The sequence below is a fragment of the Zosterops lateralis genome, assembly GCF_965231275.1.
Source record: "Zosterops lateralis genome assembly, chromosome: 9".
Taxonomy (NCBI): domain Eukaryota; kingdom Metazoa; phylum Chordata; class Aves; order Passeriformes; family Zosteropidae; genus Zosterops; species Zosterops lateralis.
This window is the reverse complement of record NC_139769.1, coordinates 1,337,737-1,365,724: the sequence shown is the minus strand read 5'-3', so window position 1 is coordinate 1,365,724 and position 27,988 is coordinate 1,337,737. Positions and strand designations below refer to the sequence as shown.

The window sequence follows — 27,988 nt, the reverse complement described above, 5'->3', positions numbered from 1 at the left end:
GAGGATGGATGAAACTTAAGGGAATGGGACTGTGGGGACACGGGTAGGTCTCTGTGGATCCACAGGGATCTCGGGAATCTGTATGCACCCATGGGTGCCATACAGACCTACAGGGCCCATAGGGACATCTGTATGGACCCAGGGGTGCCATAGGAACATCTGTATGGACCCATAGGTGCCATACAGACCTACAGGGCCCATAGGGACATCTGTATGGACCCAGGGGTGCCATACACACCTACAGGGGCCATAGGGACATCTGTATGGACCCATGGGTGCCATACACACCTACAGGGGCCATAGGGACATCTGTATGGACCCATAGGTGCCATACACACCTACAGGGGCCATAGGGACATCTGTATGGACCCATGGGTGCCATACACACCTACAGGGCCCACAGGGACATCTGGAGGGGCTCTGGGGGCCATGGGGACCTGAGGAGGTCACAGGGACCCTCAGGAGCCTTGAGAACACAAAGGAGCTGTGGGGACATGTGGAATCTTTAGGTTTATGTGGGGACATGTGGGAACATTTGGAGGCCATGGGGCCACGTGGAATCTTTAGGTTTGTGTGGGGACATGTGGGAGCTGTGGGGAGCTGAGGGGATATGTGGAAGTTATGGGACCATGGAGGGACCTGTGGGGACACACAGGGACCTGTGGGAGCCGTGAGGATCTATAGGGATATATGGGAGCCATGAGAACCTCTGGGGACTGTGAAGGAATACAGAGACCTGTGGAAAACACGGGGACCTGTGCGAGTCATGGGAACCTGTGGGGACACACAGGGAGCTGTGGGGACACCAGGGACTGACTGCAGGAAAATATGGAAGCCCTGGGGACACACAGGGAGCTGTGGGAGCCTTGGGCACCTCTGAGGGCTGTGGGGACACACAGGGAGCTGTGGGGACACCAGAGACTGACTGCAGGAATATGAGGGAGCCGTGGGGACACACAGGGAGCTGTGGGGACCTGTGGGATCCATGGACACCTCTGAGGGCTGTGGGGACACACAGGGAGCTGTGGGGACCTGTGGGATCCATGGACACCTGTGAGGGCTGTGGGGACACACAGGGAGCTGTGGGGACCTGTGGGAGCCATGGGCACCTGTGAGGGCTGTGGGGACACACAGGGAGCTGATGGAGACTAAGGGGAGCCGCAGGAACAACCAGCCCTGAGGGCGGGAACGCCGGGGCCGGGAATGGAGACGGGGAACGGGAATGAGGCGGGATGGAGCCGGGAACACGGAGGGATGGAGGCGGAGAAGGGGAATATGGAGGGATGGAAGCAGAGAACGGGGACACGGAGGGATGGAAGCCGGGAACACGGAGGGACGGAGGCGGTAACAGGAATACGGAGAGATGGAAGCCGGGAACACGGATGGATGGAAGCCACGGAGGGACGGAGGCGGGGAAGGGAAATATTGAGGGATGGAAGCCGGGAACACGGCGGGATGAAGGCGGAGAAAGGGAATATGGAGGAATGGAAGCCGGGAACACGGAAATGAAGGCGGAGAAAGGGAATATGGAGGGATAGAAGCCGGGGATATGGAGGGATGAAGCCGGATAACATGAATACGAAGGGATGGAAGCCGGGAACACGGCGGGAAGGAGGCGGGGAACAGGACTGAGGCGGGTAACGGGATGAGGCGGGCGTGCCCCACTCCCAGCACCGCCTCCCCTCAGCTGAGGGCCATGGAGGGCGCTGAAACTTTCTCCGAGCCCAGCTCGGGTGAATCTCCATTCCCTCTCCAAATAAAACCCCTTCAGCGCTGCTATTTTCCCTTTATTAACTGGATCTTTGCCCCGCAGGGCCCGGCGGGCGGTTCCCGGCGGCGGCGGTGCAGGAGATCCTGAGGGAGGCGGTGGGCAGCGCCCTGAGGGAGCGGCGCTACCAGCCCGGGCCCTGCCGGGAGGCGGCCAGGGACATCGCTGAGGTGGGCGCCCACAAATATCCCCTCTAAAATAGTGAATAAAGTGTGAGATAAAGGTTAGAGCGGGTGGAGTGGCTCGGAGAGGGGTGAAGATATATATGAGTTGATTAATTGATTTATAGACTGGGTGGAAGGTCATAAAGCTCGTCCAGCCTCACTCCTGCCATGGGCAGAGATAACTTTCGCTGTTCCGGGGAGTTCCAAGCCTTATCCAGCTTTACCTTGGACACTTCCAGGGATCCAGGGGCAGCCACAGCTTCTGTGCCAGGTCTGCCCATCCTCCCAGCCAGGAATTCCTGCTCAATATCGCTCCCAACCCTGCTCTCTGTCAGTTTAATACCATTTCCCCTTGTCCTGTTTCTAGAAACTGATGTCTTGGGAAGGCTGACCTGAAACAGAGACTGGACAGAGCTAAAAGAATAGAGTAGGGATTTATTGAAAGGCCTTTAGGATCCACCTTGGGCAGGACAAGAGCCTGGCCAGGGCTGCACCCAAGGTGGACCCAAAATGGTCAGAAAATGGACACAAAATTGTCACAAAATGGACCCAAAATGGGCACAAAATGGTCACAAAAATGGACAGCTGGTTGCAAGGTTTCACACTTTGATCAGTTTTGGTCCATTTGCACATTGGGGTTTAATTGTCCAATTCCAGCTCCAGGCTGGGAGGTCCCATCCTTCTTGTCCCTCCCTCCAGCCCAGCCTTGTTTGTGCTTTTGGGGCTGAGAGTTGTCCTTGGTGTGCAGCAGGAAAAGGGTTTGTTTTGTGTCCCTGCTGTGTGCAGAGCTGAGTGACACTGACTGTGAGCTCAGAGCTGCACCCCTGGGCACCACAGAACCTGAAACACAGGAAAGATAAAACTTCAGGCATCACTGCTATAAATCCATCCCCATCTTTTTAACACGTAGGGATCGAATATGTTTTTCTCTGCAGGTTGTCAAGGCGCGGGTGAAAGCCCTGGGCGTGCCCAGGTACAAGATCGTGGTGGTGGCACACGTCGGGCAGCTGGGGGGGCAGAGCCTGCAGGTGGCCAGCAGGTGCCTCTGGGACCCCCAGAGCGACACTTTCTCCTCCTACGTCTTCCAGAACACCTCGCTGTTTGCCGTGACAAATGTCTATGGGGTGTATTTTGAGTAGGGAGTTTAACAGCAGGAGAAATGAATATTCAGCCTAACTCTTCCTGTCTCTGTAGCTGAAAGTATCTGTGAAGGATCAAGGTACTCTGACCTGCTTGGAAACGTGAGCCTTTGGATGAATGGAATAAGGGGCTTTCCCAGAGTTTTCTATGACACAGTTTTGCAGCCAATTGCTGCTTTCAGAACTCGCCCTGTAGGGGAAATACTTTCAGGATAATACCTATAAATAATGTTTTCCCTGTTCTCCTCCAGAAAACATTACTGGAAGTACCTGGAGTAGGAAATAAACCATTGGTTTCGCCTGCCTGGTTCTGGGGCTGGTGCTGATGGTTCTGAGTCTCTCCTGTTGCAGCCTTTCCCCGTTGAGGTGGGGTCTGCCTGACCTGGCCCTGAATCTGAAACCAGACTTTTTGCTGCCCCTATTTCCTTGCTGTTCCAAGTCAGAGAACAAATCTGTCACAAATCGCTTTTTTTATTACATTTTAGGTGCAAAGCTGAAACCAGAACAGTATTTAGTTGGGAAGCAATACTTCATTGTACTCACAACTGCAAGTTTAAACACTGTGAAATGCTGACTACCCAAAGCCACTTGGCTGGCGTGCACTGTGACATTTTAACACCTAATTAAAGAACACAACTGAGAGCTGGTTTATGTCATGATTGTTTTAATCTCCGTGAAGCTGCTGCATTTCAGCAGAGCGAGCTGATCTCTCTCCTGCTGCAGCCCACGTTGCAGCAGGATGTGGCCAGCAGCGTGGCTGCCTCACGTTTGTTCAGCACAGGAGCTCTGCTGGTGTTTGGTGAGTTTTGTTGAGGTTTGACATCCTGGGCTTCCTGGCTGTGGATGCCCAGACTGGGCTCGGGGTGTGATGAGAAGTTGATGTCACCCTCGTCCTCATGTGGGAAGAGCTGGGGGTTTTCACTCTCTGTCACAAAATGAGAAACTAAAAGTTGAAAGTCATGAAGATGAGTAATTTATGCTTTTTATCTTTACTAGAAAGACAAGCTACAGCCAGAGTGTTACCCTCTGTTATGATCACCTCATCACAGACTCCTCGCTGTGAGGAACAATCTGTGACCAACATGGTAAAACTGAGCAGTTCAGGGATTTATATTGAGGAGTGTCCTGTGCTGCCTTGAGTTTTACACTGATATATTTGCTTCTCCAGGAAAATCTGGGGTTTGATGTGTCAGAGACTCTTGACCAGCACATTAAGCTGGACCTGAGGGAGTTTCCTGAATTACAGGTGTTGCATTAAGGCATCAGCTACCCCAAAATTCTGGGTGTTCCCACAGAAATTCCAATCCAGCTGCAGTCGAAACACCTCAGTACAGCTGAGCAGTCTGTAAAGGTGTAGGAGTTCTCACTTTTTAAAAGCAAGATTTTGGGGAAGGGGTTGCCCATGTTACCACCTTGGTATTTGTCTAAAGCTGCTGAGAATTTTGAAAATTAAAGCTGCAAGAGGAGTTTCCAAAAATGCAGATGTAGGAAGTGCAGGAGGCCTCTGTTGCTGTCATCTGCCTCAGTTATTTTCTTGTTCTCTATTTATTTCAATCTATCAGAGTACAGATTTCTACCTCTGTGTGTAATGGTTGAATTTTCTGACTATCAAATCAAACTTTTTTGAGTATCATGAAACGTGCTAATAAGTATAAATATACACAAAAGCATGTGAAGATGCTTAAATTGCAGAGTAGATGTTCAACATGCTTGAATTACGAAGTTTTATAAAGTTTCTGTTTTGGGAACAGAAAATGTGGGGAAAGTGAAGACCACAGTAAGACACTTGCACCAAAACTTGTCACTGTCTGTTGCTTTGATTTTCAGCTTTCTTATGATCTTATTTACATACCTTATAATGGAGTTTATCAAAACAAAGTAAATTGTTTTCATTCCTCTCTGTGATGGACTTCTAAATTAACCACTGAGGTCAGAGAGGTGTTCCTGCTGTCCTGCAATCCTTAATCAAATTCCAAATCTTATTTAAACCCCAAATCATAATAAACTCCTCTTCTTTCCTCACTTCAACTGGAGTCAGAGAGGTGTTCCTTCTGTCCTCCAATCCTTAATCAAATTCCAAATCTTATTTAAACCCCAAATCATAACAAACCTCCCTTCTTTCCTCACTTCAACCTGACGATGACTGTGTGGTCCTTTCGTGTCCCTAACAGTGACTTCTGTCACTTGAAATGTGATTGGCAGAGAGATTTTCAGTGACAACCTTGCCTTGAATCCTGTTCCTCAGGTGAGCTGGGAAAACCTTGGTCTAAATTATTTCAGACAAGGTGTGAGGAGAGGGAACAGGAGGAGAGGGAACAGGAGGAGAGGGAACACGAGGAGAGGGAACACGAGGAGAGGGAACAGGAGAAGTTGCAGCTCCCAGCACAACCTGGAGCTGCAGGGATTGAGGGGAGCAGGGGATGTGCTGCTCCCCAGCCCCCCTGGATCCCCTCTGATCCCCTCGGATCCAGGTGCAGCAGGCAGGGGAGAGCCGGGAGCTTTCCGTGGTACTCACCCGGCAGGTGGTGCTCGGTGAGGTGCCTTTTCCAGCGGGAGCCGCCGCAGGTGAACACCACGGCCCTGATGAAATCCCTCCCGCAGAGCCTCACCGTGTTCCCTTCCCCTCTCCCTTCCCCTGCCAGGAGCAGGAGGATGAGGCAGCTCAGAACCAGCACCGTGCCCTTCATGCTGCCAACGTGGTGCTTCTCACCCAGGCCAGAAGGGATGGAGTGGGGAATTCTGCTGGAATATTCCCATTTTTATACCGACGGTCTGTCCACTCCACTGAGTTACAGCTCACTCTGAGGGTGGCAATGTTTGCTAAAAACAAATAAACTGCTTTGTTTCTGGTCATGTTTGAAGTGCTTTGGGATGTCAGTCAGGTAGTAAAGATTTCTGAAGTCTACGTAGCTGCTTTTCTGGGAAACACCTGAGGTGTGACAGTTTATGGGGTATGGTTTAGGTGGGTGCAGTTAATGTGTGTTTTACCAGAGCAAAAGGGTGTTTATGACGTGATTTGTACTTAATGGGTTTGGTGTCTGTGTTCCCTGCACAGCCTCATTCCCAGTGGGGTCTTTTTGAGTTGGTGAGCCCAAAGAAAATTGGAATTAACTGGGTGGAAATTTTAAATCCCATTTAAAAATGGACAAAATGGAATTAACTCCTTCCCGTGATGTTTGTGTTGTCCACATCGTCATTCCCCCACCTTGTTTACTGGTAACTGAGGATGTTTGTGGGGAAAGCCCTGCCAGTGCCAAGCACTGCTGAGAAAATCCACTCCAGAGGGGGTTTGTGCCAGGATTCCTGGTTTGCCATGAGATAGGACATGATGCTGCAGCACATGGAGCTGAATCTCTGCTCTGGGAGCAGAGCTTTGTTCTGAGTTATTGGTTCCTAACGTTGACTTCAGTGAATTTACATTTCTATAGAAAAAATCCTTGCAATAAAATGCCTCTAGGGAGAAAATTTCTCAATTACACGGTCAAAAATTCCATGTTTAAGGACAAAATCCATAAGGAACTTTGGAGATCTTGTGCCTTTCCCAGCACCATAAGGATTTTTCCAGCACCATAATGTCACAGGTAATTAATTTTCACTATGTGCTGGGTGGGTTATGATGTGTTATGGAAAGCTTGTTTTTTAGCAGTAAGCAAACAGTCGTGGGCATGAATGGAAAATACGGGTGTATTTTGGTCAGATTTATAATAATGATTAACAAATGATTCACCTTAACGAGTGGCTTTCTTTGAAACACACCAAGGTGAGTTTTATGCCAGGGGGAAGTTTGCATGGCCCCCGAGAGATGTGCAGCACACAGGAGGAAGTGGATGTTAATGCAGCACAAATGATCCTTAATTCAGTGATGTGTTTGAGTGCTGGCTGTTTATTGTCAGGGTAATGAGAGAGGCTGGATGCTCTGCATCTATAAAATATACGTTTCCAGACGTAATGTGCTCAGCAGCAGGGCTACAACTTGTGCTTTATCACTCCTCTGGAGATGCTCCCCATTTCCTGTGGGCAGGAAGTGCCTGGAAATCCTCCAGCTGGGTGGTTTTGTTCTGGTTCTTGGTAGTCCTATCTAACTTTTTTTCTCAGTGTCATATTTCTGCACATTTTTTTTCTGCTCTGTCCCCCCCAAAAAAGCCAACCTAGGCAGCCAAACACTGGCTGCTTTCAATCCAAGGAGAAAAGACCTCGGGGGAAAAGCAGAAAGGGATAAAGGTCCAAGCAGAAAAGACTATAGAGACATTTCCATGATCAGGATTGCAGAGAAAGCCATCCATGTATGAACACTGATGGTGCAATGAGAGCACTTCCAGGAGGAAATTGAGGGCATTTGAAAGAAGTTTCTGAGCAGTGTGGCTTCAAAGAGAAACTTTATTGACTAAAAAAGGATAAGCAGTTTATGTTCATACCACAGCAAGGGTTTCCTGAAGGAGAAGGGATATCAGCTACTGTTGAACAGCTCCAGCAGGAGCAACAATGTCAGAAAAAGAAACAACCTAGAAAACAAGAGGGAAAAAAGAGCTGATTCTTCTTTGGAATTCTGTTAACACTGGGAAATAACACTTTTTGGCAGGCCAGCTTGGGTTGCATTCATGCTGTCATATTTTCAGCATGTAAACATTTATCTTGTTGATAAAGAAAAATGAATTCCCAGCGGTGTGGCAGCAGAAGAGCACGACCCACCACCTTTTTTTTTTTTTTCACCCTGGTGCTGGAATTGTGACCCCACCTGTTGCAATATTCCCAGAGGAAATGAGGAAAATTTCCCAGAGGAAAACGAGCCCTGTGAGCAGAGCCGTACCTGGTGGGCGCTGGGGACGGGCAGGTTGTGCAGCTGCCACACGCCCACCTGGCCACAGGTGTCCCCCAGGAGGAGGCACTCGGCGTTCCGGGCAAACAGGAGGGAGCTCAGCTTCCCTTCAGGGCTGGCAGCACAGCAGAGCACCGGGTCGAAGCTGCAAATCCAAGAATTAATGGTGTCATGAATTGATCAGTGCACATTTCACTGTCTGTGTTGTAGGTTGGGTCAAAAATTGGGAAGTGAGGCAGTGTTTGGGTTGGGGTTTGCCAGAAGGAGAATCCCAGCTGGTGTTAACTGAGAAATCCTGCTTGCCTAAAATCTGTCCTAACCTGGTGGTTCGTATTTTTATTAGATGAATAATTTGGAGGATGTGGCAGAGCTCTGGATCCACCAGGGCTTCACACTGTCAGTAACACAAAACCCAGAGCAGCTGGACAAGGTCACAGGTAACTGAGTCATCTCAACTTCAGACCAAATCTTACCAAAAGTAAAGATTTTGTTCTTTTCCCTTCTAATTTCTGCAGAAAAGGGGTATTTTTACACTCTATCAGCTCCATGAGGCATCCAGCTCCTTCTCTTCTAACCCCAAATCTCTGGTAACCACCATCTGCTTTTCCACAACACATATTTCGAAACGCAAAGTGAAGTGTGGAGCTGTAATGATCTGATAAAAACACTGATGAGGGAACAATGTGAGACAAATAAGTTTCAGACTCTTCCCTGAGAAGGGTCATTACTCACATGCTGACAGTCAGATCCCAAATCTCCACCCTCCTCTCATTCACTGCTGCAAAGACAAAGGCTGATTTTGGAGCCCACTTGATGTCGTGCACAAAAGCTGTGACAGAAGTGAAGGTTAAAAGGGGGCTGTGGGAATCCCGGTGCCACAAAAGGATGCTCCAGTCTGCAGAGCAGCTCAGGAACATCTCCGTGCTCGAGGGGTTCCAGGCAACTTTGTACACAGGGCCCTGTTTGGAGAGAAACAAAAACACAACTTGGTGTTGCTGTAGAGCTACAGAATCTATTCCAGAGCTACCCAGCCTTCCTCCCACAGGTAAAACTATTTAACTCTACAGGACAATCACATTTCTGATTGCTGTTTCAAAATAAAGCCAGACCTAAAGCTTTAAACCACTTTATAGTACCAATTTTAATAAATTGAAAAAATCCTGACAGCATAGAAAGTAATGCTGTAAGACTGTGATGCTTTATGCTATGAGGATTCATTCCTAATATAAGAGAAGTTCAGGTTTCTTTTGTTGCAGATAAACATGAGCAAAGAAACTGTTACATTTTTGAACTGAGCAGTTCCTGCTGTCCTTGTTTACAGTGCGTCACTCACCTTGTGGCCTCTGTATGTCCCCAGAATCTGCTCCTTGCCTGAGCAAGAGCAGCAGTGGATGTGGCCTTCCTCTGTTCCAGCAAGAAAAATATCAGGATTCTGAAAGAAAGGGAAAAGTAGCCTGGGCTGGATAAATTCATCACTCCTGCAGGTGAGTTCAGAGCCAAGGAGGAGCTCCTGGGAGTGCTGGGTAAAGTGGAACCACAACGTTGCACATTTGCTGGGTGTGTTCTCCAACAGTGCACAACGTGCTGGGGTTTGACTCCTGGAAATCTTGGATTTTCAGCAATCCATGTGGAAAATGCAGGAATTCTTTAAGTGCCCTGTGGAGGAAGTGCTCAGCTGGATGAAGAGAAGCTCAGCTGAGTCCTGGATGTTGAAGTGTTGAACAAATTCTGCCAGGCTTGGCCATCACACAGAGGGGAACTGCCCCAAGGAAATGTAAGTAAGGTGGCTGGGAGGGCAGGGCTTGTTTTACCATTTCACCCATTTGGGGTAAATCTTAGTAGCCAGAAAGGAATTTATTATTTCAAAATAATATCCTTTAAATAGCAGTGCCAAGTCCCTGGCTAGTTCCCATGAAAGCAGCTCCAGCTGAGCATCCCACCTCATCTACTGCTGAGTTTTCCTGGGTAGCACTTCAGCCAGGATGGGCTTTCTGAGCCTACCTCTGGATGGAAGTCAAAGCACATTCCAGCTGCCTGTTGTGATAAGGGAGCTTCACTTTTCTTATCTTTTTCACCTGGTAATTTTTTCTTCCCACTTTCCGTTCGCTTGATTTTCATCACATCTGTGCAAAGAGCAGGAGGTTTTGTCAGAGAGGTGTGAGGGGTTTGTGCTGCTTTGGGGTGCCCAGCAGCTCTGAAATGCTTTGTGGGGTAACTGGGGTAAAGAATGTCAGCTGGGATCAAAGAGAGCAGGTTCAGGTGCTCACCAGAGCAGTCCAGCCTTTGCTGGATGAACCACTGGGTCATCCTCCCATCTCCAGAGATGCACATCAGCCTCTCTTTTTTGTCATCTGCTGTTGCCCCTCTGTCCTGTTCCACCCACCTCAGCTGCCACAGGGGACCTTTGTGTTTATTTAGGGATGTACTGGGACAAAAAAAACCCAACAAAACAACACGTGGTAAGTCATAGATGAGCAAAGATAATTCAACATGTTTGAAAAATAATTAAGCTTCCACTTTGTAATGAGTGTTAAGTCTTATAACAGAAATGTTTTCGCTTTTCTTTTTAAAAAATAGTCTGAACGTTGGTTTTTTTCTCCAGGAAAATGTTTCCTTCTTTAAACTTGTTTGATAATTAGTTTCAGGGCACTGTTTATTTGTTTGCACCATGAAATCAGTCTGACCTTGTAGGGGAGTGCCCAAGACCTGGGGAGCTGCCCTGGGGCAGGTGCTTCCCTCATCACACACCCATCCCCTCTCTCATTTTCTTCTCAATTCCTGCTCACCCCTCACCTACTCTGATGTTCTCTCCATTTTTGGCAAGAGGGATCAGAGAGAAAGCACCAAAAGCTACCACTGGTCTCCCATAAGGATTTATTAGGACAAGGACTATAAATGACAGGTGGGAGTAAATAGCTGCAATTCCTTAAAGGCTGAGGGAATGGCACTGCTTTTTTGCCTCTGTTGGAACCCTGGGCACTGAGAATTCCAGATTTCTGTGCTGACAGGTACTGACCCCCAGGCAAACACTGCATTGACCTGAGGCCGTGGAAAAGGCTCCCAAAACTGAGTGACAGCCCTGGGATTGTGGGTGTGGGGTTTGGATAGAAGTGTGTGATAGCACAGGGTGGAAAACTTAGAGTTTAAGGGTTTAGAATATAGGAATATATATATAAAGCAAGGTGGAGGTTTTAGGGCAGAGGCTGGGCCCTTCTTTTTCACCTTCTTCATGGTCTGGGTGGTGTTTTGTGATTGGATAGAAAAATCCACATTGTGGGCCAGGGGTGGTTGGTTATTGGATTAAAAGTAAAAATAATTTAGGTATCATTTCCTAATTGGACAGTTTATCCCTAAAAGGCCTTGTAGAGAGATAGAGACAGAGCCATTTTCCACTTTGTCAGCTGGAAGTGCTGCAGAACTCATGAAACTGTAACATAGATAAGAATTAATAAACATCCAGACATGAAACACTGTCTCTTATGCAATTAGTGCTGATTCTAACAGAAAAATAAGATTAAAAAGCCACAAAATAAAGCTCAAAAAGCCACAACTAGAAGCTAAAAAGCCCCTTGCCAAGGTTTGCTCTGTCTGAGGTGCCCCAGGCTGACCTGCTGTCCAGCAATGCGGCGTCGCTGCGGCTCCGCACGTCGTAAACGGCCACACATCCATTGGTCATCCCAACTGCCAGGAGGTTTGGCCTGGCCAGGGAAAAATCCACAGCAGTGACACCGTGCTCACAGCGGAAAATGCGCTCTGGCCACTGCCCAGGGGAGAGATACAGCACAGTTGTGAGGTGGGTTATTATTTACCTCTCTTTTCTTAACACTGGGCATTAAATGTGTGCTGGGAAACTCAAATGATGGTGGCCACAGTGATCAGAAATAATTCTCTGTTCTGATTGGAAATGTGTTTCCATGTATATCTGCTAAAATTAAAGAAAAGATTGGGTAGAAGTATGACATTAGAAAAGTTAGGTAGGGCTACTTGAAAGCAAATACCTCTTTTTTCTTAACACTGGGCACTAAATGTGTGCTGGGAAACTCAGATGATGGTGGCCACAGTGGTCAGAAATGATTCTCTATTCTGACTGGAAATGTATTTCTATATATTTCTATGTATCTCCATATATTTCTTGCTACAACCTCTAAAATTAGGAAAAAGATACAGATTGGGCAGAAATATGACACTGAGAAAAAAGTTAGGTAGGGCTACTCCAAACCAAATACCTCTTTTTTTCTTAACACTGGGCATTAAATGTGTGCTGGCAAACTCAAATGATGGTGGCCACAGTGGTCAGAAATGATTTTCTATTCTGACTGGAAAAGTGTTTCCATGTACATCTTGCTACAACTGATAAAATTAGGAAAAAAGATAAAGATTGTGCAGAAATATGACTCTGGGTGTGATGGTGGCCACAGTGATAAGAAATTATTCTCTGTTCTGACTGGCTCCATGTATTTCTTGCTACAACTGATAAAATTAAGAAAAAGATAAAGATTGTGCAGAAATATGACACTGGGAAAAAAAAGTTAGGTAGGGCTACTCCAAAGCAAATACCTAAAAATGTCAATGGTTTCAGCAGGGAATCATGAGAGTATTTGATGTGGTAAAGATGCATCAAAGATTTGGCTCTGCCTGGTTTAAATTAGTCTAATACAGTTTTGGCCAAGAGAAGTTTGTAGTAGAAATCAAACTGAAATGTTGTAATTTATGGCAATTGGAATTTTTTTACTGATTTTTGTTCCTACAGCTGAACTGAGAGTGTAACTGAGATTTCCAAATATTTTTTTTTTAATCCCTGGTTTTAAAAGGGTCCCTTTTCAGATGGATCTGCTGAGGTGTAAATGTTACATCTATGAAATTTCCTCTTTTATTGGCAGTGTAGTGAGAAGTTAAGAGTAAATAATTGTAGTCAAAAGGGAAATAAAGCAGAAATTGCCCAGAGAAAAGCAGATTGCAGGAAAAGCAAACAAAGGGGCTGGTTACCATGGGGTTCTTCAGTGACCAACAGCAAGCCAGGCCTTCCTTCTGATCCTGAGAAACAAACTCTCTGTAACCAACTGCTAAGAGATCCTGCAAGCACAGAGCAACAGCAAGATCTCAGTTCCCCTGGAAGCTCAGCAGGATATTTCCAAAGGCACTTTGTGTCAAGGCAAAGTGTGGAATAACAAAACTTCTGCTCTGTGCAGGGAGGAACAGGAGATTTAATCATTGTTGTTCTATAATCATGTTTTAATGTGCATTATTTAATGGAGCACAGGAGAATAATTCTCATTTTCCCTCTCAAGGTTAGGTAAAAGGAGATTCAGAGAGCACCTCAAACCCCTGATTTTAGTTTTCTACAGTCCAGTGAATTCCCTTCATTCCTTTCCATAGGCAGAAGTAAAAACCACAGCAAGATTTTAGCTTTCAGCTCTGTTGATTTTTCTTTTCTTGCACTCAACAAGTAGTTTGTGAAACTCACATTTTAAAAGTAGCTGATTGTTTGCCTTGTGTTCTAAGACTGAAGTCTCTAAATGTATTTAACTTTTTAATATCTGGAGATTTGGTGCACTAAAAGGATTAAATGGTCTTTTTTTTCTTTTTTCCCTTCACTGGGTTTCTGTTTCTCATCCTCAGCCATTTTAACCTCTCTTCCACTCATTATTTTTGTTTCATAAGTGAGTTTTGTTGGGAAAACAGAGCTTTACATGAGCAGAGTAAAGAAGCTTTGGCTTCTGTGCTGCTTTTGTGCATCTTATCCTGAAATTTTGAGGAATTCTGCTTTTTTGGGAGGATCCTGTTAGAGACAAAGATGTGATGTCTAAACTACCACAAATAAACTCCATCAATGATAATTAAGTTTAGCAGCAGGGGTTAAATTTCAGTGTTAGAACAGACCAACTCTGTTAACATTGCTGTTCAGGGTAAACTGGAATAATTAACAAAATTCTGGGCTAATTAAAGCTGTGATGAGCCTTGTGCAGGCAAAGTGCAGCCTGTGGATAAAAACAGCAAGAAGGAGGGATTGGATCCATCTCTGAGATCCCTCCCAGCAAAGCAGAACCCCCAGAACTCCCAGAATTTTATTGCCCTTGGCCCAGTTTGTGCCCAGCTCAGGAATGATCTGAGCACTCACAGGGTTCACTTTGTTCCAGGCCATGCTGCTCACACTGTGCCCTCTGGTTAAATCACAGCTGTATGACCACAGCTGCTCCAGCCTGGGATTTCCATCTTCTGCTGGGCTTTCCTTTGCCTCTGCCAAAATCTCCTCATCCTCCTCAGAGTCTTCCTCCTCAGAGCCTTCCCCCTCAGTGTCTGAGACAACAACAGGTTCTAGAATGCACAGATGTGAAATCTGAGTAGAAATATTTCACTTACCTCACTCTAATTAGTCACACAAGGAGAAAAATTTGCTCTTTCAGCAAATATTTTGCAGGGAAAAAAAACACCCCCCCAAAACCAACAACAACAACAACAACAAAAAAAAACCTAAAAAAAAACCCTTAAAAAAAAACAACCCTAAAAAAAAAAAAAAAAAAAAAAAGTGAAGATTTGAGGAATTAAGACATCCTAACTTCTAAAACCGTGACTAAAATTAAATTGGGCTGGAGTGAGCCAGGTCTGCTGCAGGTAGGTTTAGCTACCCAGCCCCAGAAATGAGGAATTTCTGTGGAAAATGAGGAATTCCTGCCTGGGAAGAGGCTACTGAGCAAAGAACAAACCTATAAGGACGGGAATCTGCCGATAAAGTGCGAGTTTGGGTTGGAAAATGTTCTCCATGAGAATCCTCTCCATGACAACTAAATCCCGCTGCAGGTTTGCTGAGGTTAGGATTGAATGGAATTCCTTCTCCTCGTGGCTCCTGGCAGCAACAGCACTCTCTGCAATGATTATGGAAGAAGTTGAGTCACAGAATGATGGGATATTCCAAATTGGAATGGATCCATGAGGATCATGGAGTCCAACAGGGCAAACTGCCTGATAAATGAGAGATAAATGGGGTAGAAATGCTTTGAACACGATAAAACTTGACAGAAAAATCAAGGGATAAGAATTCTTCCCTTGCAAAAAGCAGAGAGTTAAAAAAATACTTTTACTATTAATTTTTTCTTGCTATAATTTTTTCTTATAATTTTATTATTTTTTCTTATAATAATTTTCTTCTCTTTTTCAGATATTTCCAGAATTTTTCACAAATGGTGTTTTGCTTCTACTTTTTCAAGCGAGTGCCATCAAACCTTGTCCCTGAGTAATTTCTCTTTATTTAATTTCTGATGGCAGAGAAGTGCAGCCCTGTCCAAGATTCTTTAGCAAATTTTCTTTTGCAGGATCCAGGCAGTGTTTTTCAGGAAGTTTTCCTCCCAAATCCCAGGGACGTGCCTGGTTTAGGAGGATGAGGACAGGGCAGAAATGGAAATGTTACCTTTGGTAGATGGGACAGCCACAGCCTGAGCTTGATCTTCAGCTGTGGGAGATTTGCTGCTTTTCTCTGCTGGGGATTCTGCTTCTTCTGTCTCTGTAGGTTCTGTTTCTGGGGCCTCCAGGGAATTGTCCAAATCCCAGGAAGTCACCATCATCCCTGGGAATGAATTTCCCTGTCACACAGCACTCTTTATTTGTGTTCATTATTTCTGAGCTAGAAACAGCTCTGGTTCCAGAGATGTTGATATTTGAATTTATATTTTTGATTTAATGTTTCAACTTCATATTTTACAAATTTACAGAAAAGGTTGCCTGTGTTTAATAAGAGTCGTTAAAGCAGATAAAATAACTTTCAGGTTCCTCCTGTTGTGTGACTGTTGCAGTTCCATCAGGAGTTTGGTTTTTTTTTTGGGGTGTGGCTCCCCTTGAGCAGGGCCAGCTTCCCCCCAAAATTTGCCTCAATGTGCTCAGGGGGTGGAATGAGCCCTGCTGATACTCCAGGCACACAAAAAAGTGGCAAATAGCTTTTTAAAACAGGTTATTATCCACTTCTAGAGCTTATTCCCTCATTTTACATACACTAACACAAAGGAAAAGTGTTTGGAACAGCGTTCCCCACAATTTTTTTGGCCTCTTGCACACAAAAATAACATTCTCTGGGAGTGTTAATAACAATTTTATTGCAATGGATTCAGCACTAAATTCAAGATTTAGGAGGGACAGAAAAGGCCACCCCAACCCACACTGTACTAAAATTCTGGAAGTGGAGGTTGAGGAAACATGTCCTGTTTAGAGATGGAATTAAAAAAATCCCTTTTGTCACTGTCCTGCCCAGGTTTACCTTTGTCTGCCACGGTGATTTTCTCACATTGCACCTCCTTGGTTTTGGCAGCTCCAGAGATGGTTTGTGCCATTTTTTCTTCAAAGTACTCACTGTCAATTTTAGCATTGCAAATCTCTTCATAAATCTTATTTCTCTCTCTGCAAAACAAAGGAAACATTGGCTGGTGATTCCCTGGAAAAATTCTGCCTGGAATTCTCAGTGTCTTTAACAAGGAGCTGATCAGGAGAGGCTTTTTCCATGTTTAAAATTTCCTGCTTTCTGGATTCCTGGATGTTATTTCAGTTTTTCTATCATCTTTTAGCAGCTTTTTCTGATCTTTGTGATGCTGTTCTAAAACAGGAGTGGCCTATGGGGAACAGAAGCCAAAAAAAGGCAAAAATCCCTTTTCCAGCTGCCTGTGAATTTTGGGAGAATTCAGAGTTCAGAGCTCTCATCACTTGGGAGTGAAAGGCAGAGCATCAAGAGATAAAAAGAAAACTTTTCTATTTCAGCATTTCCACCAAAGTTTTGGAGCTCAGGGAGGACCAAGGGGAGCTGCCTGCTATGTTTAATTCTTCTTAATTAATAAATAATTATAAGCTAGACACACGAGTCAATGCAGCAGTTTGAAATGACTTCCTGTTTTCATGAAAATCAAATTATCACCCTCCTCCACCCCTGGATTTTCTTAACCTGCCATCATTTTTTCGATGGAAGGGAGAAATGATTTCATCAAGAACATGGAGCTGTAAGAAATGGAGGGAGAAGAAACTCAGAGAAATGGGTGCCAGCTGACTTACAGGACTCTCTGTCTCAGGCTGCAGTGGAAGATGTAACCAGCAGTTTGTATTTTATTAGCAGCTGTTAAATCAGGTGGGGCAGAGTTCTTTATCCATTCCAGGACCTGTCCCCCATCACTCTGGGGATCTCTGCTGTTAAACCAGCTGGGGCAGAGTTCTTTATCCATTCCAGGACCTGTCCCCCATCACTCTGGGGATCTCTGCTGTTAAACCAGCTGGGGCAGAGTTCTTTATCCATTCCAGGACCCATCCCTCATCACTCTGGGGATCTCTGCTGTTAAACCAGCTGGGGCAGAGTTCTTTATCCCTTCCAGGACCTGTCCCCCATCACTCTGGGGGATCTCTGCTGTTAAACCAGCTGGGGCAGAGTTCTTTATCCCTTCCAGGACCTGTCCCCCATCACTCTGGGGGATCTCTGCTGTTAAACCAGCTGGGGCAGAGTTCTTTATCCCTTCCAGGACCTGTCCCCCATCACTCTGGGGGGATCTCTGCTGTTAAACCAGCTGGGGCAGAGTTCTTTATCCCCCCCAGGGGATCTCTGCTGCCCAGGGCCCATCCAGGTCACTGCAGGGCTGAGACAATTCCATCATCCCACGGGAGATGCTCCACCCAGGGGGAGGAGCCCGGAATTCCCCCCTGGATCAAACCTGGCATTGGGAACCCCAGCACAGCCTGTTTGGATTCCCAGAGGGAGCCCAGACCCAGCTCAGCACCACTGGACCTTCTACAGGATCATCTCTGCTCCAGCAGAGCCACATCTGGCACTGCAGGAGGGTTTATTGGGACCAACAAGGGGTCAGGAGTGCTCTGACTCTGGCAGGGTTTGCTTTTTTTTGTACTACTGCATTTTTATTTTTAATTTTCCTATTCCCATCTCTTTGCCTGAAAGCCCCTTAATTTCAAAACTATAATAATTTAGAAGGAGGAGTTTTACATTCTCCATTCCAAGGGAAGCTCCAGCTTTCCCTGTCTTTCCAAACCAAAATAATATCACAGGTGACTCACACAATTCTTGCAGCCTCCTCAGCCTCTGTGGACACCACAAGGGTTGGCAGATCCAACATCCAGAGCGTGTCTGTCTCTGACAGGAAAATCTCCACCACCTCCTCCAGCTCTGCTTCTGTCAGGGCTGTTTCCCCCTCCTCCTGCACTCCTGGAAAAACAGGGGAACAAAAAAAATTAAATTAAATTAATAGAAAAATAAATTTTGGAAGTGTTGGAAGGCCCTGGGCTGGCTCAGGGACTCACAAATCCCAGAATATTTCAATTTATATATTATTTATTTATTATTATCTATCTGTACTTTATTTATTTATTATTTATTATTGATATAATTTTATATATAATATAATTTTTATATAATATAATTTTATATATTATATAATTTTATATATTATATAATTTTATATTAAATAGTTTTATATTCTATAATTTATATATATTATATATATATCATATATATAATATATAATATTATATATATATATATGATTTTAAATTTTTAATTCTTGGATGTGTTCTTTCTTTACCAGACAAGCTCAAACCTGGGTCTTGTTGAGGTTCTGTTTCATCTGTTTCAGACTTGGTTGTTGATGTGCTGCTTTCATGTGTCCTTCAGAGATAAGAAACAAACAGGAATTTTCTCAAAAAACTGAAAAAAGTTTGTATTTTCTGGAAGAACTGTGTAATTTTAAGTAATTTTTTAATGTATATTTGCTACTGGTTGATATCCCAACCTCTGGGATTGTCCTTTGGAAAAACTACCCTGGGAAATTTGGCAAAAAAAAAAAGCAACCTCTTAATCTCAGAAATCAATTTTTATAATAGTAATTAGAAATTGTAAATAATCACAATTAATCTTTGCATTTTGATAATGCTGTGGCCCAGGATTTTTCATTTACAACATCAATAATTATATTTATCTTCTTTGCATGACTTAATTGAGTTTGTCAGCCCAAAGTCCACTGACTTTGTTTTTTCCCCTCTGTGCTGGAGGTTTGTAAATGAAAATGAAGTGAAACATAATTCAGGAGTTTTAACTCCAAATTTTTTTTGTTTAAGAGCATTTTTGGAGATGGATGCACATAATCACACAGAGGTAACTTGCTTAAATATTATGAAAGCAGAGAATTTTATTCTTATTTATTTAATTCTTATGATGTTAAAAATATTTTGATAGTTGAACTGATACTTTTAATATTTTAGTTTATATATTATTTAATTTATATATTTTATAATTTTAGATAAAGGGTTATCTGCACTTAATAAATATCATAAAAGCAGATGAAATACTTTAAAATAAAACTTTTCTTGCCTTGGTACAGCAGTGTTTGGGTCTGGATGGATGAGGGGGCGAGGTGTCACATTTTTCCCCTCATCATCAAAAACCTGGAGAAAAATTGAAATAATCAGGATAATTTCCCTGTTTTCCCACCCAAGGAATAGGGAGAGCACTTGGGAGGTGTTTGCATTCCTGTTTTCCTGCAGTTTGCTGGGATTTTTTGGGAAAAGCCACATTCAGAGCCACTTCTGCTGCTTCTCCCTGTGGCTTTTCCAGCTCATTTGTTCCATAGCGACCACCAAGGGTGAATTATTGATCCTGATTAATCCACTCCAATTAACAGGGCAGCCAAAGAAATCAGATGAACAATCTTTTTAATGGCAGTGTTTAAAATATTGGAGTGCAGGGAGGTCAGTGAGGTGTTTAAATGATTCCCAGGTTGGGTTTGGGGAATATTCTGGATTTGGGGTGAAGACAGGAGCTGTTCTATTAACGAATCTCAGGTTAGAAATGTTAATTATTGTCAAACTGGGGCTGCTCCATCAGTGGAAATGTCCAAGGCCAGCTTGGAGCACCCTGGGATGGTGGGAGCTCCCTGCCCTTGGCAATGGGATGAGCTTGGAGGTGCAACCCGACCATTCCAGGGCTTTTTTGTTCTTCCTGCAGTTGAATTTGGGGTTCTTCCCACCTTTCCCAACCCAAGCTTTCCACAGGTGGTTTTGGGACTCTTCCCACCTTCCCAAACCAAACCAAACCAAACCAACCCAACCATGCCAGGACTTTTTGGTTCTTCCTGCAGGTGGATTTGGGGCTCTTCCCACTTTTCCCAACCCAACCATTCCAGGATTTCTGTCATCCTTCCCACAGGTGGATTTGGGGCTCTTCCCACCTTCCCAAAGGTGCCCAACCCAACCATTCCAGGCTTGATTTTGAGCTCTTCCCACCTTTCTCAACTCAACTATTCCAGGGTTTCTGTGATACTTTTCACAGGTGGATTTGGGATTCTTCCCACTTTTCCTAACCTAACCATTCCAAGGCTTTTTGTTTCTTCCCACAGATGGATTTGGAGCTCTTCCCACCTTCCCAAGGATCCCCAACCCAACCATTCCAGGGTTTCTGTGATCCTTTCCACAGGTGGATTTGGAACTCTTCTCACCTTTCCCAAGGGTGCCCAACCCAACCATTCCAGGCTTGATTTTGAGCTCTTCCCACTTTTCTCAACCCAGCCATTCCAGGGCTTTTTGTTTCTTCCCACAGATGGATTTTGGGCTCTTCCCACCTTTCCCAAAGATCCCCAACCCAACCATTCCAGGCTTGATTTTGAGCTCTTTCCACCTTTTCCAACCCAACCATTCCAAGACTTTTTGGTTCTTCCTGCAGGTGAATTTAGGGCTCTTCCCAAACCATCCCAACCCAACCCAACCCAACCATTCCATTTTTGGTTCTTCCCACAGGTGGATTTTGGACTCTCCCATTTTTCCCCAGGTCCATCTCACCTGCAGAGGTCCCTGGCTGCCCACCAGGACCTTCTTCTGTTTGGATTTTTCCTGGGAAGCCACAGAACTTCTCCGGGAGCTCGAGGCTTTGCTGGATGCAGCGTATCCCACCCTGGAATCACCACAGGATTATATTTACATTGATAAATCATCAAATTTAATACTAAATTCAATTCATTTTAGTATTAAATCATAGTTATTAAATTAAATTTATTAAAAATTAAATTAAATTTATTAAATCACATTTATTAAATGATAAAATTATTAAATTATTTATCGTATTTATTAAATTTAATACTGCATATTTGTCAAATTTAATACTAAAATAATATTAAAGGTTTGTCCATTTATTGGGTTATTGTCATTCCCAATTTATTATAATGGATTGTATAATACCAAATATTTTAAAATATGTAAAACATCTATAAAACAGAATTTTTACCATTTCTTAGATATTATACTTTATTTATTTATTTATAGTTATTTTTTAATTTTTTATTTTTATTTATATATTGCCAAATATTTTAAAGGATGTAAACCATCTATAAAAAAAGAATTTTTACCATTTCTTAGACATTATACTTTATTTATTTATTTATATTATTTATTTTTAAAATTTTTATTTATATATTGCAAAAATATTTTAATGGATGTAAACCATTGATAAGAAAGGATTTTTATAATTTCTTATATCTTATAACTTATCATATATTACCAATAATTTTAAAGGATTTTAACCATTTATAAACATTAGAATAAAGGGTTCTTACTATTTCCAATGTGTTATAATTTATTATAAAATAACAATTGTTTTAAAGGATTTTTAACCACTTATCATAAAGAATTCTTATAACTGATCATATATTGCCAATTATTTGAATTATTAATTAAATCACTTCATAATCAATATAATAAAGGATTTTAAACATTAATTTATCATAAACTATTATATATTATGACATATTATAAATGTAATTTGCTATGTAATTTCATTTATTATGTATTGTCAATTATTTTGAGGGATGTAAACCATTTATAATAAAAGATTGTGGGATTGCAGCCATTTATTGATTATAATTTATTATATAATAATTATTTCAAAAGGTTTTACATTTCTAAAGAAAGACTGCAGCCATTTATTATAATTTATTGTATATAATAATTAGTTACATGTTAGCAATTATTGTAAAGGATTTAGACCATTTATAAAAAGGACTTTTGACTATTTATTTGTTATAACATCTTATGTCTTATAGTTTATTAGAGGATATAATTTATTATAGGATATAATTTATTATAGAATGTAATTTATTGTACAATATAATTTATTATATATTACAATTCATTATCTACTACCCATTAGTTTAAATAGGTAAATTAATTATAACAAGGGCTTTTTACCATTGATTTATTATAGAATATAATTTATTACAGTTCATTAAATGTTACCCTTTATTTTAGGGGATGTAAACCATTTATAATTAAGAATTTTGGCCATTTATGTAATTTACTAAATAGAATTTATTATACAATACAATTTATTATGTACTACAAATATTATAATATAATAGATAATAAATTATCTTATTATATTATAATTTATTATATAGTACCACTCAATAATACATTATTATTATTATGTATTACTCAACAATACCTTATTATGTATTACTAAATATTTTAAGAGATCTAAAGGATAATAAAGGATTTTTTCCCATTCATAAATATAATAGACAATAAATTATATGATTATACTATAATTTATTATATAACACTAATCAATAATACATTATTATTATTGTTATTATTATGTATTACTAAGTATTTTAAGAGATCTAATCCATTTATAATAAAGGAATTTTTCCCATTCATAAATTATAATTAATGATCTATTAAAATTGATTCTGTATTATAATTTATCATTTATTCTCAAGCATTTTAAAGCCTTTTAATTCCAATAACGGCGCCGCTCCCACTCACGGCGGAGGCCGCGGGCCCGACATGGCGTCGCTCCGTTACCATGACAACGCCGCCCAAGACGCGGCGCGCCGATTGGCCGCCAGCAAGATCGCCGCTGATTGGTCGATACGCGGCGCGCGGGCCGCGCTGTGCTGGCGGCCGCAGCCCCGGGCCGTCCCCGGTCCCGGTTCGGGTCCCGCCCCCGCCCCGTGTCACCGAACCGGCACCGCCTCGGCCCTGCCCGCGGGGCTGCAGCGCCTCGCTCGGGGCGGGGAGTCACCCCTGAGTCAGCAAAGTCGCGCCCGCCGCTTCTTTTCGGCACTGTGAGGGTTGGTTGGTTGGGGATGCGGCTCCTCAGCGGAGGCGCCGGGCGGGCGTGAGGCGTGCGGGCTCTGCAGGGGCACGGCAGGGGCGTTTAACACAAGGCGGGCCCGCGGTGTCCTCGCCGTGACACGGCCGCGATGGCCGACGTGAGCAGGGGGCGCTGCCCCGCGCCGGCCCCGGGACAGCGCTGAGCCGGGCAGGTGAGGCGGCACCGGGGCTGCGGGGCGGGCACGGCGCGTCACCGCTGCTTCCGCACCTTCGGGGTGGTTTTTCGGGTTTTGTGTTTAACCTAGAGCTGTTGTTGTGTTACCCTAGAGCCTCACGCCCAGCAAGAGTCCCCCCGTTCCCTGAGGACTCCCCGGTTCGCCTCACGGCTGATGAGACACCCCCCGCGCCTCTGCGGCTCCCCGAGTGAGTACGGCGGCCGGGCCGGAGGGGGGAGGCGGTGATGTAGAGCCGGTGCCGGCGGCGGGCGGGGCCGGAGGGGACTCGGGGCCGTGAGGGGCCGTGAGGGGCCGCGGGGAGCAGAGCCGCAGGACCGGCCGGGGCGCGGCCTGGGCAGTGAATGAGCGCCGAGGGGGCGTGGCCTGTGATGATTGGCACCTGAGGGGGCGGGGTTTTGTCCGGGAGCGCGCACGGGGGCGTGGCTTGTACCCAATGACATATATGGGCATGAGGGGGGCCTCGGCGGGGCGGGGGCGTGGCCTCGCCTTAGGAGTGACAGCCGCGTCCTGTGGCCTCCGTGACAGACCAGGGGGCGTGGCCTGTGCGCTTTGATTGACATGTCAGGAGGAGGCTTTAGACTGTGAGTGACGGATGAGGCTTAGCCTGTGCGTTGAGTGACACGCGAGGGCGTGGCCAATCCTCAAATGACAGGAAGGGGGCGTGGTCTCCACATTGATTGATAAATTGGACTAGCGCTATATTGCATGCGAGGGGGCGTGGCCTTCTGATGATTGACAGCCGTGGTGGGCGTGGCCTCCCCTGACTGACAACCACCGCGCGCGCCCTGCCCGCTTCCCGCGGTGCGCGGTGACGTCGTGCGTAACGTGGCCACGCCCCTCCCGCCCCTCCGCCGCTCCCGGTCCCGTCCCCGCCGCTCCCGCCGCTCCCACCGGGACCCGGCGGCGCTTCCCGGCGATGTGACCCTTTCCCGGCAGCACCAGCGATCATGGCTGAGGTGAGAGCGGCGGGGGCCCTCCCGGGAACTTGTTGCGCGGGGCCGTAAGTTTGTTGCGGGCACCGGAGGCCCGCGGGCACCGGGGATCCCGCCCGTTCCCCTCAGGGCCCTTGAGCCCCTCGAACGGGCCCGTCCCGGCGGCTGAAAAGCCCCGAGAAAAGCGGGCGGGACCGAGCGCGGCGCCTCCCGCTTTTTACAGCACCGCCTATGCTTAAACATCGCTTTATTTCCTTTAAATATCTTATTTTTGTGGTGGTTAAGACAAAGGGGGGATTGCTTAAAAGGTAGCGCGGTGTTCTGGAAGGGAGAAGGTTTCTCGTGGAATTCCCTGGATTTGAGGGATGTGGGGGGGTTATTTGGGGATAAAGGGACTTGTGTTGTGGGATATAATGGGGATGGAATATGATAATGATAGGGAAATAATGGGGAAATTGAAAAAAAAAGCCTTTTTATCTCAGTGTTGGGGTGGTGGGGGTTGGATTTGCCCATCCCAACAGGAGCAGCTCTTTGCCTTTCAGGAGGGGGATTGGGACTGATGAATGGATATTCCATTAAGTTTTCCTCGAATTATCCCCAGATCCCAATCTCGAGGCTGTTTGCTGCTTCCAACAGCATCCACAAATGTGTCAGAAATTAAAATTTGAGAACTATGTGTTGGAAAAGTAAAATCTGTGGGACAGGTGTTGCTTCCAGGGCAGGATTCAATTTTATAGATGAAACTTCTCCCCTCGAAAATCCCTGAATATGTGGGGGTTTCTCCTTGAATTCTCATCTCTTTTCCTCCCAAACCAAAACTTTAATGGAGCACTCTTCCTGTTGTTGGGACAACACGTCCTGAGCTAATCTTAGACGTTCTAAAAAACCTGCCTGGGTGGTTTTGTATCTTGAAAGGGACTCACAGCTCTGATCCCCAAAAAATGTGGGTATTTTATTAAATATTTTATAAAATTGGAGGAAGAGTGTGGCCTTTGCTGTGGGAATTTGTGATGTTTGACTGGAATTTTGGTCAATTTTGTTCATTTTTTGGTTAATTAAGCCCAATATCCTGTGTTGATCCTGGTCTTTGCTATGTGTCACTCTCCATATCACCTTCAATTTTGGGTGGTTTTTTTTCATCTTTGCTTTTTTTGGAGGTGAATTCCTTGTGGTGTTTTGGCCTCTCTGAGGTGTAGGAGCAAAAAAAAGGATTTGATTCACCCCTGGGTGAGTTCAGGAGCAGCAGGAGCTCATCCCCAGGCAACTGTTGCATCTACAGGAGAAACAGTAATAATTGAGATGATTTAACCAGGATACAGTTCCCAGCTCAGTTTGTGTCCAGCCCATGGCAGAGAGTTAGAACTGGGTGGTTTTTAGGGCTCCTTCCAGCCCAAACCTCCCAGGATTTTATGAATTTAGGAAATACAGAGTGAGAATTCTCCTTAGTGTGGCATTTCCTCACAGCTCTGTATCAACCACCTGCCTGGAAAATCAAAATATGGATGGGAAAGTGTCAGACTGATGGTTCTTGCCTCTTTCCCATCCTCCCCCAGTGGAAAACTTTGTTCTGAGTGTTCTGAAGGGACACCCAGGAGCTCATCCCTCCCTCAGGAACAATCCTAAAATATTGTATTGCAGAGAATCAGCCCCAGACACAACCCCCAAAACCAGCACAACTCTGAAACTCTGAGTTGCACAGGAAGACTCTTGAGAAAGTGAAACTAAAAATTCACCAAAAACTGCTGCTTCACTTTTTTGCAGAAACGATTTGAATACAGGACAGACAAAAAAAAAAAAAAAAAAAAAGACTTTAAATATATATTAAATTTGGGATTAATAACTTTTATTCAGGTTCTTTTTTACTTTTTCATGATTCCTCCTACTCCAACATGTCAGAAATTTGTTCCGGTCATGAACTGGAAATAAAATATCTCTTCCTTAAGATCAGCTGAAGCTTTGTGACTGTTATTTACGGGGTGCTTTTGGTGGAGGGAATGCTGATACACACAAATTTCCTCCAAAATAACTATTTTAATGCCTCCTGAGAAGAAAAGGTTGGGGTTGAAAAGCTTCATTAGCAGCTGAAACAGATTTTTTTTTTTTTTTTTTTTGTTAATTCAGCCTTTATAACGTTGGAGTGAAATGTAAGTGAGAGGATGAAATCTTCTGATCCCAAAACTGGAAGAGCTGGGCTCAGATTTTGGTGTTGAACAGAGGCAGCTCAACACCTGCTGTAATTTCCAGAAGTGCCCAATTCCTGCTGCTCCTTTAGTTCCAGAAAAGATGTTCCTTTAGTTCCAGAAAAGGTGTTCCTTTAGTTCCATAAAAAGATGCACTAAGGTTGCTACAGGATCCTGAGCATGGAAAACTAAAGGGAAAAAAATGAGAATTTGGGGTTTTTTTTGTTGTTCTTCAGTGAATTAGGAGGAGTACCAGGGTTGCTGTGTGGGAAAGAGGTAAAGATGTGTGGGCAGAGGTGAAGTGGGACCTTTGGGGATTAAATATCTCTGATTTTTTGATTGGCTTTAACTTGGAATGAACTTGAGGCTGCTTTAGGTGTGGATTGAGGTGATCTGACAGGTCCTGGAAGGGGAAATCCTGCTCCTCCTGCTGCTCTTGTGTTGTGATGTCTCTGAGACCTGAAAGATCCCAGAGGGGCTGGAAAGGGGCAGCAGGAGCAGCTCAGGGGGGACTTTGTGGTCCCTGCCAGGAGGAGATTTGGGATCTGCTCCCAAGGAACAGGAACAGGAAAGGGCTTCAAGTTACCCCAGGGAAGGTTCAGTTTGGATATTATGGAAAATTTCTTCATGAAAAAGGTTTTCCATCTCAGGGAAATGCTGAGTCCCCATCCCTGGAGGGGTTTAAAATCCCTGTGGTGTGGCACTTGGGGACAGGGGACAGTGGTGGCCCTGGCAGGGCTGGGAATGGTTGAACTCGATGATCTTGGAGATATTTTCCAACCTAAAAGATTCCATGATTCCCTTCCCTGTGAAACATAATCTCTGTTTCTCCAAAACCTCCAAATCCCAAACTTCCCAAAACAAGCTGAGCAGCTCCTTGTGGTTCTTACCCACAACTCTGGGGTTCCTCAATTTTCTGACTTGCTGAAATGAGAACTTCACGTTTTTTGTTTCTGCAGAGTGAATTTCTGAGGGGTTCAAAATCTGGATTGGTGTTTTATGATATTGGGAAAGTGTGGGAAGGAGCAGGAGCTCTCCTGTGGTGTCAGTGAACAATTAAATGCTTCAACTTAATTTCTTTGAATCCATTTTAATGTTTTTAAAGTTTCTGAAAGTTTAGTTGTTTTCAACCAAAAATCAGTTTATTAACATTTTGTGCTTTAATAAATCATCTATAAATTCCTGTTGTCTGGAAAAAAATATCCCTTTTCTTCAAATATCCCTTTTCTTCAAATATCCCTTTTCTTCAAATATCCCTTTTCTTCAAATATCCCTTTTCTTCAATATCCCTTTTCTTCAAATATCCCTTTTCTTCAAATATCCCTTTTCTTCAAATATCCCTTTTCTTCAAATATCCCTTTTCTTCCTTTTATTTCAGCTGGAGAATTTTAAATTTTGAGAATGTCACTGAATTCTGTTTTTTCATATTTTGAACATTACTTTCTGGTTTCTATTTTGAAGCAGTTTCAGGCCAGAATACATGATCTGATAACTGTTCTTAGTCACCTTTTTACATTCTTGGTATTTTTATTGAACTAAGGTGTAGTAGGAAGCAGCAGGAAAGTTCACACAGTCACTGATGTGTTTGCAAATTGAGATGTTTGAACAGTCAGAGTTTTTGAGGAGCTCCTGGATCCAGAGCAAGCTCAAAATAGATTCAATCTGTATTTCCTACTGA

The 27,988-nt window shown here is 44.2% G+C and overlaps 4 protein-coding genes across 5 annotated transcripts in view; 2 read left to right on the top strand and 2 right to left on the bottom strand.

The window, feature by feature from the left end:
• Positions 1-1,639: 1,639 nt before the first annotated feature.
• DYNLT5 (dynein light chain Tctex-type family member 5) lies at positions 1,640-3,721 on the top strand. The gene is made up of 3 exons (XM_083868137.1): positions 1,640-1,733; positions 1,814-1,938; positions 2,868-3,721. The coding sequence occupies exons 1-3, from the start codon at positions 1,646-1,648 to the stop codon at positions 3,069-3,071; spliced, it is 417 nt and encodes a 138-aa protein (XP_083724263.1). The 5' UTR covers positions 1,640-1,645; the 3' UTR covers positions 3,072-3,721.
• Positions 3,722-3,732: 11 nt separating this feature from the next.
• On the bottom strand, positions 3,733-5,758 carry INSL5 (insulin like 5; the record flags this gene model as incomplete). Its single annotated transcript, XM_083868138.1, has 2 exons — positions 3,733-3,996; positions 5,587-5,758. The coding sequence occupies 2 exons, from the start codon at positions 5,756-5,758 to the stop codon at positions 3,761-3,763; spliced, it is 408 nt and encodes a 135-aa protein (XP_083724264.1). The 3' UTR covers positions 3,733-3,760.
• A 1,688-nt stretch (positions 5,759-7,446) lies between these two features.
• DNAI4 (dynein axonemal intermediate chain 4) lies at positions 7,447-22,700 on the bottom strand. The gene is made up of 17 exons (XM_083868130.1): positions 22,672-22,700; positions 20,692-20,803; positions 19,229-19,302; positions 18,459-18,526; positions 17,920-18,067; positions 16,133-16,272; positions 15,293-15,448; positions 14,592-14,750; positions 14,006-14,202; positions 12,874-12,960; positions 11,496-11,647; positions 10,155-10,312; positions 9,889-10,010; positions 9,221-9,319; positions 8,620-8,846; positions 7,879-8,032; positions 7,447-7,573 (listed from the first exon to the last, which is right to left on the bottom strand). Exons 1-17 carry the CDS (start codon positions 22,692-22,694, stop codon positions 7,523-7,525), a joined length of 2,127 nt encoding a protein of 708 aa, XP_083724256.1. The 5' UTR covers positions 22,695-22,700; the 3' UTR covers positions 7,447-7,522.
• Positions 22,701-23,289: 589 nt separating this feature from the next.
• Positions 23,290-27,988, top strand: part of MIER1 (MIER1 transcriptional regulator) — a 35,780-nt gene continuing 31,081 nt past the window's right edge. The window contains exon 1 of one of the 2 annotated variants that reach the window (XM_083867345.1): positions 23,290-23,385. Coding sequence is in view for 1 of the 2 variants with exons in the window: in XM_083867344.1 (XP_083723470.1) it covers positions 24,146-24,154 (9 nt within the window). In the remaining variant the exon portion in view is untranslated. Of the gene's footprint in view, positions 23,386-24,039; positions 24,155-27,988 lie in introns of those variants that run through there. The other variant, XM_083867344.1, reaches the window with a different exon arrangement.

What these genes read in the sequence shown, in the direction of transcription:
- DNAI4 (XM_083868130.1), bottom strand. Translation starts at nt 22,694, where the DNA reads ATGTCGGGCCCGCGGCCTCCGCC. An exon ending in TCGGGCCCGCGGCCTCCGCC is followed by an intron (nt 20,804 to 22,671) that starts GTGAGTGGGAGC and finishes TGGTGATTCCAG; the next exon opens with GGTGGGATACGCTGCATCCA. An exon ending in GGACATACAGAGGCCACAAG is followed by an intron (nt 8,847 to 9,220) that starts GTGAGTGACGCA and finishes CTCTCCAAACAG; the next exon opens with GGCCCTGTGTACAAAGTTGC.
- DYNLT5 (XM_083868137.1), top strand. Translation starts at nt 1,646, where the DNA reads ATGAGGCGGGCGTGCCCCACTCCCAGCACCGCCTCCCCTCAGCTGAGG. An exon ending in TTTCTCCGAGCCCAGCTCGG is followed by an intron (nt 1,734 to 1,813) that starts GTGAATCTCCAT and finishes TTTGCCCCGCAG; the next exon opens with GGCCCGGCGGGCGGTTCCCG. An exon ending in CGGCCAGGGACATCGCTGAG is followed by an intron (nt 1,939 to 2,867) that starts GTGGGCGCCCAC and finishes TTTTCTCTGCAG; the next exon opens with GTTGTCAAGGCGCGGGTGAA.